This window comes from Octopus bimaculoides, chromosome 1, assembly GCF_046866305.1.
Source record: "Octopus bimaculoides isolate indiv1 chromosome 1, ASM4686630v1, whole genome shotgun sequence".
Taxonomy (NCBI): domain Eukaryota; kingdom Metazoa; phylum Mollusca; class Cephalopoda; order Octopoda; family Octopodidae; genus Octopus; species Octopus bimaculoides.
In genome coordinates, this window is record NC_142928.1 from 174906666 (window position 1) to 174918249 (window position 11584).

Consider the following 11584-nt stretch of genomic DNA (forward strand, 5'->3'; position numbering starts at 1 on the left):
AACAATAAAACAAATTCGACGGGATGGGAACTTTCTTACCAAATCCGTCATCACAAAGCACCAGACCGATTTGGTAAGAGAAAGGATATACAATGACTTAGCGTAACACTAAGAATAATTTTATCAATGGAAGTATAAAGGTTTAAACTCAGGTTTGAGGCGGACAAAACAAAAAGACTGCAAAACACTATTTCGTTCGATATCCTATTCAATTAATTTATTGCTTCACCTTCTCTCGTTATATATTATATCGATACAGCAATTTTACATTGGTTGTCATTGTTTTCTTAAAATTTATTAAAATGATTTTGATATATACTATAAATATAATATAGAACAAATAAATTTGTATATTTTTATAAACCGATTAACAGATAACCGGATAACTCACTAGCTAATAGAATAATTAAGAGTCAGAAATGAGGACATAATAACGACTCTGTGTGTGTGTGTATGGAAGGGGGTGAAATTTGTTGTGTTAGTATAATAGATAGCATATGATCTCGAATTAAAAGAACTGAAAACAACAACAGAAATGTATCTGGTTAACTTGCGAGATCTGACAGCGTTGCTATAGTAACTGTATGACGCCATCACTATGTTTTGGGCTGTAGTTATTCTGCTTGACATTTCTTAGCGTTTTAATTTTGACCATGAAACATAAGTAATCTATCAGCTCAGGACATTTTATAACTTACTAAATTTATATATATATATATATATATATATATATATATAAACATATATATATAGATGAGGGTATTATGCTTGTTGGTCTTATCAAAAACTAAAAATACACGAAAACCGCAGCAACCTTAAGTATAAACATTGTAAGTATGAAAATTTTGCGTATTTTCGTATTTAATCGGAAACGAAATTTTTATCATGTTTATTGTTTTGGCATACTTAATTTTAATTTTGAAAACATATAACTTTCATTGCTTCAAAAATTCTTTATTAAGATTTAAAGGCTAAAAGAAACCTTGTTTTACTTCACTAACGTAATCAGTTTATGTGCAGTCAGTTTCCTTCGTGTATCTGTAAACAAGTTGCTGACAACGACTTAATGTTACACTAAATAGTTTTAAAATGTTCAGTCAACAAAAAGAACCACATAGAGGTTGTTCGACCTACATGAAATAGCAATGGAATCTCCCTCAAAATCACATCCTATCTTATTTAAAAACAACAACAACAACAAAACAAACAAACAAAAACATTGTATAATGTAGTCTAAAAAAGAAAAAAAAACACTGATGAGACGACAATGTTTGTTAGTAATACCTTCAGGATAACTTTTAGGTACTCATAACTCTGGCGCTATAAATAAAAAAACAAAACAAAACTTCTTGCCGTGGAAGTAAGGCGAAATGATAACGTGCATGGGCTCTAGTGCTGCTGCTGCTGCATCGGACCTGGAGATGGCATTGAATATCTTTGACCACTGGTTCTTTTGATCGGTGCTGATATATGGTCTAACAACAATATTAAAAAAAAAAAAATAATAAATAAATAAAAATATAAAGATGTGACATACTCAAATGGTTCCTAATCTATTTCGTTGACTGTTTATTTGCTGACACAGTTGATATTTCTTGCAGTGGAAGACACAAAAGAATCACCTTTTTCATTTTTAAAATAAAATAATTTTCATAAAAGTACGTTTATTTGGCTGTGTATGTGTATGTGTGTGTGTGCGCGTGTATATATATATATATATACATATATATATATATATATATATATATATATATATATATATATATATATATATATATATATATATATATATATATATATGTGTGTGTGTGTATGTATATACAGTGATACCTCGCAGTACGAGTTTAATTCGTTCCATGACCGAGCTCGTTTAATGATCTACTCGTTTTACAAATCAATTTTCCCCATTGAAATGAATTAAAATATAAATCAATCCGTTCCAGCCCCCACAAAACACCCCCAAAATAATTTTTTATGCATTTTAAAACAGAAAAGGTGCAGTTATAAGGAAGATGACAGTGATAAAAACATAAAAGAGAATGCAAAGGAAATATGTAAACTGGTTTTATTAACTTAAAGATGGGACGATTTGTGCGCGGGTGCGGGGAGATTATTGTTTGGAAGGAGAATTTCTTTCCATTAAGACTTCAAGAAGAACAATTTCTGATGTTTTCTCTCTCACTTCGCTTAATTTAGGCTTTTGGGACACACTTTCTTCATTTTTCACGCTTGGAGGTCGTTTCATTAGAAACATATCGAGAGAAGTCTGCTTTTACCTGCCTTTCAAAATGTTACGAAAATGCGTCAGAGCAGTGTCATTAAATAAAGCAGCTGCACGACCTGTAGATACTTTTTCAAGGTGATATTTTTCTACAAATTCAGAAACATACTGCCACTTTGCCATCATTGCCTTTATGTCACTCGTAGAGATTGCCTTCACTGCTAAACTGTCCTCCTCCTGGGAACCAATCTCTTCCACCGCATCCGAATGTTGCTGCTCCTGGAGCTGCAGGAGTTCATCTGCCGTCACCTCCTCTGAGTATTCCTCGACGAGATCGTTAATGGCCCCATCGTCAACCTCGAGGCCCATGGACTTGCTAAGAGACACTATCTTCGCAACTACAGGTGTCTCAGTCTCAAAACCCGCGAAGTCTTTTTCGGATACGCTGTCAGGCCACAGTTTCCTCCATTCAGAATTCAGCATTCTCCTCGTTACACCCTGCCAGGCCATATCAATGATTTTCAGGCAGTTAAGAATGTTGTTGCACTTCTTCCAAAACTCACGAAGGGTTAGATTTGTATTTTCGGTGACTTCAAAGCACCGACGAAATAGGTGTTTGGTGTACAATTTCTTAAAATTATAAGTCACTTGTTGGTCCACGGGCTGCAGGACAGGGGTGATGTTGCGTGAAAGGTACAGAACTTTTATGAATTTAAATTCGTCCAATATATCATCTTCGAGGTTAGGGGGTGAGCAGAAGCATTGTCGAGGATGAGGAGGGCCTTGAGCGGAAGATCTTTCTTCAGAAGGTATTTTTTCACTTCTGGTCTGAAGACAAGATTGATCCGCTCGGTGAAGAATTGCCTGGTGACCCCGGCTTTAACGTTTGTCCTCCTCATGACCTGCAGCTTCTCCTTCGGGATTCTGTGCCACTTGAACGCTTGTGGGCTTTCGGAATGGTTGACAAGACGATCTTAAGTCTCTTCTCGCATTGGCGCATAGAGCAAGAGTTAGCCTATCTTTCATAGGCTTGTGGCCTGGCATTTTCTTTTCCTCTGCAGTTATGTAGGTTCTTCTTGGCATTTTGTTTTCCAAAAAATGGCAGTTTCATCAGAGTTGAATACCTGTTGTGCGAGGTACCCCTCGGCTGCGATGAGCTGACGGAATTCACGCACGAAATCCTCGGCTGCCTTCGTGTCAGAACTCGCAGGTTTCTTGCAGATGATGGTCTCCGCAATCGTATCTCCTGCGAGTTGCTTCTTGTTGATCCACACGGGAAGCAATTTTTCCATCACTTCGTGGACAGACGTGCATTGCTTGGAGTGCTGGAGATACTCTTTGCTGTTGTAACGGCCTTGACCTCGTCCTTTTTCTTCTGGGTGGTGCAGATCGTTGACGTGCTTTGGTCGTATTTACGTGCTATGCACACTACACGCACTCCTTTCTCATGTTTATCAATGATTTCCTTCTTCAGTTCTATCATAATCAGCACTGTCCTTTGCACTAACCTTCTTAGGACGCATAGCCAACACAACTAATTATTATAAAATAATAGCAAAAAAAACGCACAAAACTTTGAAAAAACAAACAACAAACACTGGGAAAACACAATAGGGATGCTGCTACAATGAGATAAACACGTGAACTGAGCGAGCTGAGGCGCACTTGTTGGGAGAGCGTGTGTGAGGTCAGCGCTGACCAGCGGCTACTTGTACTGTGGTTTTCTACTTGTACTTCAAGACGAAAATTAACAAGAACCTCGGCTCGTATAGCAAATTACTCGTACAATGGTGCACTTGTACTGCAAAGTTCTACTGTGTGTATGTGTGTGTGTGTGTGTATATATATATATATATATATATATATATATATATATATATGTATATGTACCGAAGTAAGCACATAAATGCGAAACTTGTACTCGAACACCAGAGGTAGAGTAATATCCCGTTCGCTGGATATTTGAAAAAATGAGTTGGAATGTAAAAGAAAGGGATCATGAATAGTTGCTACCCAGAAAAGGAGAGAGCAAAAGGGAAGAGAAAAGAGGAAGGATATCTCCGCGTTATTTCAAGAAAGAAAGACTAGGATGGTGAGTTGACAGACTCATTGGCATGCCAGACAAAATTCTTATTGGCATTTCTTCTGATTCTTTACATTCTAAGCTCAAATACCTTTGAGGTTGACTTTGCCTTTTATCCTTTCTAAGTTGTTAAGATAATCACCAGTTCAACACTGGGGTTGATGTAATCAACCTTCCACTTCTACCAAAATTTCAGGCCTTGTGCCTATAGTAGAAAGAATTGTTTCGAGAAAGACTCAAAACCTTTAGGTCAAGTCTAGTCAGCAGGTGTGTAGGATCACATGAGTAGTGTTCATTCAATTGTGCTCAAAGATAAGCTTCTGTTAGAGCTACAAATTAAAATCAATAAGATTGCAAATAACCAAAATCAAAAACTGTAATAATATTATCAAATGTTGTTCTATTTTGACCAAATGCACTCACAGTTAACAAGTATTGGTTTATCTATTGAGAAGGACTAAACTAGAATAAAAGATATATTTACAAGGGCTTATTTGAAAAAAGAAATATATATAATGTATAGATTAAAACATGGATTAAGTATGATTAAAGTATTTTAATATTAAGATTATTTGGATTTAGATAAGTGACAAATGTTATACCTATGTAGGGAAGTGGTTATACACCATTAGGTGTACACCGCTTCCGTGCATTAAATTTCTAGAAGAAACTACGGAACGCAGATTCTGAACAACATAACAATATTTATTTACAGTGGAATTCAGTTCACGCTTGGAGGGAATCCTGTAGCTCGTCGCCCTCGGTTACTGAGACGCCTCCTGAATGATTTCCATGGTTATTTGTGAAGCTCTGGTGCTGACATGTGAGAGAGCTCTGTTGGACGTCTTGGCTCGACGGAGATCAGTCAACGAAGAGACTGAGAAAAGGCGCCAAAGCTGGGTGTCGAACTGTACGCATGCGCATGAGACTCTTCCTGTATTCCTTCCGGAACTAGTCCCTGCGCATGCGTAGATAAAACTCCGGACATTGAACATATAACAGTCGTCTGCTATAAGTTGTCACTACACATATATACATAAATGTGTAATGGTGTCTGTCTGTGTGTGTGTTTGGGGTTACTCTAACTCCTCCCACAATGTCCAACGGATTTTAATGATTTTTAGCACATAGGTAGATCACATGTCCTGAAGTTCAAATAAGACTGGAATTTTTCAAAAACTCGATAATACTCAGTTAGCATCAATTTTTTTTAGCTCAATTGGGCATTTGAAGGGAAATTCCCATAACAATGTTATTTTTCCTGCAGCTTTTGCATTTTTTGTCTGATTTTGATGAAAATTGATGAGTGAGTGAGGCTCATGGCAGTGAGTTTATGTCAGTATATGGCGTTGACAAAAAAATCGATAATTGCACCTGAGCAGTGGTTTTATAAAATCAATAGGCTTTTTGCGTGCAAATACCCATAGGGATTTTATTTTTGGCCGTAACTTTTATATTTTTTATCTGATTTTAATGAAATTTTGAGATGTAGGTAAATTTTGTGGTGGGGGAGACGGTAAAGGTGTTTATTTAATTCAAAAGGGCTTGAAAAGGGCACAAATACAAATAAGCATGTCCTTAGAGACATTCTTATTGATTTTGTAGAAATTTTACACGTGACTACAGTTCATGTCCATTAGTTGATGACAGCATGAAGACTTGACAAAAAATTGATAATTGCACGTGAGCAGGGGATTTTAAGAGATCAATTGGCTTTTTGTATGCAATTACCCATAGGATTAATATTTTATGCCGTAACTTTTACAGAATTCATCCGATTTTGATAAAATTTGACATTTAGGTAAAGTTTATGCTCGGAGTCATGTAGTAGAATTAAAATTAAACTGGTGAAAGGCAGAAATCGTCAAAATTCACTCACAATAAAATAATGAACTGATTTTGAAGAAAATTGACCCATGAGTAAAATTGAGCACTTCGACATATGAAACATTGATTATTCATATAATGTTTTGGGATTTAAAAGTCAATGGGATATTTTCATGCAGATGGTCACATGGATTCTATTTTATGACATAACCGTAACACTTTTTTGGGGATTTTGCTGGGATTGGACATGCTGATTAATTTTGTACAGAGGGTGGCATTAAGGGGAGAGAAATAAACAAACATCACTCTCAACAGGTCAAGGTACACCCAAAAGTTTGACTGTGATTTCAAATGGTTCAGTATGTAGGAGTATGTTGAAAGCATTAACCGGGTAAAATCCCTGCTGAACTAGATATAAAATCTTATTAGGTAATAGTTGGCACAGGGAACGTAGAAAGTTTCAATACAAGGTCAGGGGTGGGCTTAACTTCAACACAGAAAACATGAGCAATGCCGGGTCCAACAGCTAGTATAGATATAAATGTACCAAGTAGATATATATAAATAGGAGATTTATATGTAATGGTTATGTGGTATATGTCAAATTACCTATCTGGATATAAAGCATGTTAGTAGTACTTGAATGATATGGAAATTTAATGTAGAAAATTTTCTAATATCTCTAAGTTCTTACTGTGAGTATGCTATTTAGTGAAGAGTACCATGAGAGTTCCAGTGCTACAAAGTCTGCATAGTCTTTTATGTGTAACATAAAAGTTTACTTTTTCAATGAGTTTCCATTTAAATTTTAATAGCAGGTTGATTTTTTTTAAGACCTGGATATACTTCAAAAGAGACATGACATTATTCATGCAGGATTACAAAATGACAGCATGTGTTAATAGTACTGTATCTTCAACTGGTTCATGGTAAGCCTGATACGTGACTTGGTGAATCTAGCCTTGTTTTCATTATAATATGAGGGCTGATTGATAAGTATCCAGACTGCTGCCATAGTAACGAAGCTAAAGCATGCAGAGTGAAGCCGTTTGGCAAAAATTGACCTTGAACACTGCAGTGCATATGCAATAAGTTTTACCATTCTCACTTCTGCTGTTTACAGCAACGCTTGGAAGGAAGGTGTGTAGCATGTGATCGTTGCATTGACCATGACAGAGAGAGTTGTCATAACAATACCTGTTCAGAGGTCTACACAAAGCTGCAGAAAGTGTATGGAGAGGAGTATATGAGCTGCACACAAGTGTACCAGTGTTTCAAACGTTTCCAGGATGGCCAAAAAATGTTGATATTGATGAACGTTCTGGGGAAATTGTCGAATCCCCATCCTTGAGTTATCAGAGGATGTACAGATTCATTACCATTCAGTTCAGACCATTATCACTGAAGAGTTGGGTATGAGACATGTGTCTGCCAATTATGTGCCAGAACTGCTTTCAGCTGATCAAGAAGACACTCGGGTTTCAGTTGCACAAGATCTCCTTGATTGTGTCAGGAATGATGAAAACTTTTTGAAAACTTTACGTAGGCCTCTGAGCAGGTATTGCCAAGCTTTTGGCAAAATTTGATGCAGAGTTTAGAATAAGTGGGTCCTATTTTACGGATGGAAATTTTGCTGTTATGTGGAACAAATTAAAAAGTTAGATAGGAGGTATGTTGTTGACTGAAGTAGTTTATAGCCCTGAAGAGAAAACATATCCTATGGAATCTTTTTGTTGTTGTTTAACCTTAGGTAAGTTATGATTGAGCAGACATAGTGTATTTAAAACATTATTCAATATGCAGTATGATATAAAACAGATTGGCTGCTATGTTGAACAATTATGGGGTTGGTTTAAATTTTTTTAGTGTTCAGATTATTTTGTCAAAAATAATGTTTATTTATTCACATTGTTATGAATTAATCGTGCATTATCTCGTAGCTTTGAGATTTTGATGCTGAATTTGTTTATTTTTAGAATGACATTGTAGGGTAGGTGTGAAAGCCAAGATCTGGCTGGTTTGAACATAAAACAGGTAAAATGTCTGGGCTAGATATGACTGGTTTAAATGCTAAATGGTTAAATCAGCAACAGTTGTATATAGATAACTATTTGTAACCCTTTTTTCTATTTTTCACTTCTTATAGTAAAACCTTCACTTGCTTATATTACAGAGTTTATTTCTGTGTTTTTACATTTTATTTCTTTTTTTATTTTTGCAGTTTGAAAGATATTGTTTAAATCAATGTGTATGAAAAATGATGATGGAAATTCTCCTGTCATGTGGAATGACTACTGAATTCATTTGGAAAATATAATGCTTTCAACATTTTTATGTCAATGTCATGTTTAATGGCAAAAGAAGAAGCCTTCTTTTTGAAAGTGAATGTACTGAAACAAAACAGTCTATCATTCAGACACTTTTAAATTTCAGCTTTCAAGAAAGCCAACACCACTTTGATAATGATTCTGTTAATGCTGATAATGTGAATGGAATTACTGATGGTTGGAAAAAATTCACCTCAATATATTTGCCTGAACCAAAAAATACAACAAGGCTTAAGAAAAAGTTCAATGGACAATCTCGTAGTTTAGGCTGTTTCGGTAATTACCGTTATGATCGTAAAAGAATGAAACTATTATTCACAGATAATTTAAAATTGATATATAATTCAGAGAGTTATGAATATATTCCTTTGAATGGAGTTTATCAGGTTTCAAAATCTGCCGAAGCATTTTCTGATGCACTAAACTGTAAGAGAGGTAATTTTGGAAAACGCATTCTTCTTCCTTTGAATGAGCCAGTTTCCTCACAAAAAGATGTTAATTTAGTTGAGGAAAATACTAATAAATCATGTCTCAGCTTATCACCGGAGACTGAAAATAATTTTCAGTCACCAAAAATTAAAAATGTATCATCTTCAGCTTCACTTTCTGATTTGAGAATTGGTGTTGATAATCCATTTACTCTGCTGAAAAAAACTTTGAATAAGAATCAGTTTCCAAAAAGTAAAAGTGCTGACATCAAAGGAAAAAGTACATATTCAACAATTTTTGAAAAATTTAAAGAAATGTTCTTTGATGAATTAGTTCCGAGAGAACAGCAGATAAGTAAAAATATTTACTACAACTCGGTTGTATACCCTCAATTCAAGTATCCAGATTTGGTTCCATCTGTTCAACTGAAATCAGTGATGCAAGAAAGGAAATGCCATGAAAGCTCTCAACTTTCTAAAAACAGTGACCACCCTCCTGTCTCAAGCACCTCTCAAACAAATTCTAATGCTAACTCTTACAATATTACCTCATCACTCAAAACAAAAAGCCTCCAAACATCAAAGAAAGGAAACAAGGCTGTCCCTGTTAATGAAACAAGTAAGAATTTAAACTCCAGACATAATAATTATAACGTTGTTATACAGCCAGATGTGCTTTGTAAGCAACAATCTGACACTCTGACTGAAGAGGTTTTACCAGAAATTTTTGGGAAAAAGATCAAAGCTAGCCCCAGTATACATCGGTGGTTATAAATTCAGTTTATTGGCAATAGGTAGTATGTGTTAGGAAAATAAAATTTTAATGTTTATCAAATTTATAACAATTTATTTTCATCTTAAATATGTCTTTGTAAAAGATTTTGTTACTTTTGATTTTTAAATTCATGCATCATTTAGGAATTCATGAGTTTGTTTAATGAATGTCGTTTGAGATATAAGGTAAGATAAACCTCCAACTTGGAGGATATTTCTTAAGTAATTTTGTAGTCTAATTAGTTTTAGTAGATGAAAAGAAGTTATATTTAGATATATTTTTAAAAATTGCTTATATAAAAAGCAATCTTTCTCCATTGATTTTTGTTATAAATGAATATTTAAATGACTATAATAATCTTTAATTAGTTGATCTTGGCTAATCATTCCCATTTAGATGGATGTAGTTGTTTCCATTTAAATAACTATAGATCAACATCTGCTGCAAAAAATTTGGCCAAAGAGGAAATTCCAGGGTGTTGTAACTCTGGTAAGAAATGATTGGGTAAGTGTTTAATACAGGAGCACAATAACAATGAGAGGAAGAAAGGCAGGTGCATCAGAAGGGATTGGATAGCAGTGATATGCAGCTTACTAGCAGAACCTGTTGCTGTAGATGTAGGAGGAAAGAAATAGATGAGAAATAGCTTGTGAGAAAATGATTGTAGCATAATGATGAGTGAATCTCTGCCAGTCAGCTGGGAGGAAGCTAGCTTTTGAATGTGGCTTAAGATGTTTGCATGTGTGATAGCTTAACAGTCCTTGTTATAAGCAATATTCTGATGCAGGTCTTATTTGAGCTTTGCAGTGATAAGTGATTGATCTTGGCTGAGGTATTGTTTAACTCCAATGAAGAAACCTAGTTTTTGAGTTGCAGTTTTTGTAATGTTTTATGTAATATAACATGATACATTTGACTTTGAGAGTTTTAATTGTATGTTTTTAATATGTAAAGCAGGTGTAGTGCAAGATGGTTTTGGTCAGTCTGGGACTGTAATAGAAGATACTTGCCCAAGGTGTTCTGCAGTGTGGCTGAACCCAGAATCATGTGGTTGGAAAGCAAACTTCTCACCACAGCCAAGCCTGTGCATGCTAATTGAAAATGGGTCTGTGAATTGTCTGCTGATTTCAACACTTGCTCTTATATTATCATGAAAGGACTTGATATCTGTAAATTTATCAGTTAACCAAATTTTCTGAGAATTGTCTATAATGCATTGCAATACATTGAACCAATGAAGTCAGTGAATTAATAATAGAAGTCAGGGTCATTGCATTTCTCTTGTCATTGACAAGCTGAAAATATGTCATTGGTTTCTCATCTCCTGGTTGAGACTCAGGAAGAAGGGATATCCCAACATATTAATATATTGATATGTTGAATGATCAAAACAGGAACAATTCTGCTTAATATTTTCCTTACATCACTGATGATTGAAATGCCTTGAGAATTACTTCTTGTGTCTTTAAAATCTTTTCTTTGTACAATATCTTCAATAATGTATCTCTCCAGTCTTGAGAACTGTATAATATACTTCACTGATTACACATAAAATTGTCTAGAAGATTCAACATCCTATTTCCTCCTAATCTGAACACTTCTACTGGAATAAAATCAATACCAAAAGCTTTTTCATTTTCAAGTTTCTGCAAAATATATCTTCCTTTACTGAAAGTAAGTAGATTATCTAGAAGGTGTTTTATAAGAACTTTCTGAATGAGTCCTAAAAAGGACCATTCAGTACTTGATAAGCAATTTAGTAGATCACTAAAATATTCTTGTCACTTTTGAAGGATCTTATTTGAATATTCAATAAATGTTTTGCTATCCTTAGCCCTAATAAGAAGCTCAGGAAATTGATCAAGGATCAGAAACTTGATTTTTAAGAGAATAAAGTTCTTTAATACACTTTCTGAAAAATCA

The 11584-nt window shown here is 34.8% G+C and overlaps 1 protein-coding gene across 1 annotated transcript; it reads left to right on the forward strand.

Moving 5' to 3' along the window:
* The first annotated feature begins 628 nt into the window (after positions 1-628).
* Positions 629-11584, forward strand: LOC106867663 (uncharacterized). The gene is made up of 2 exons (XM_014912599.3): positions 629-830; positions 8353-11584. The coding sequence occupies exon 2, from the start codon at positions 8476-8478 to the stop codon at positions 9658-9660; it is 1185 nt and encodes a 394-aa protein (XP_014768085.1). The 5' UTR covers positions 629-830; positions 8353-8475; the 3' UTR covers positions 9661-11584.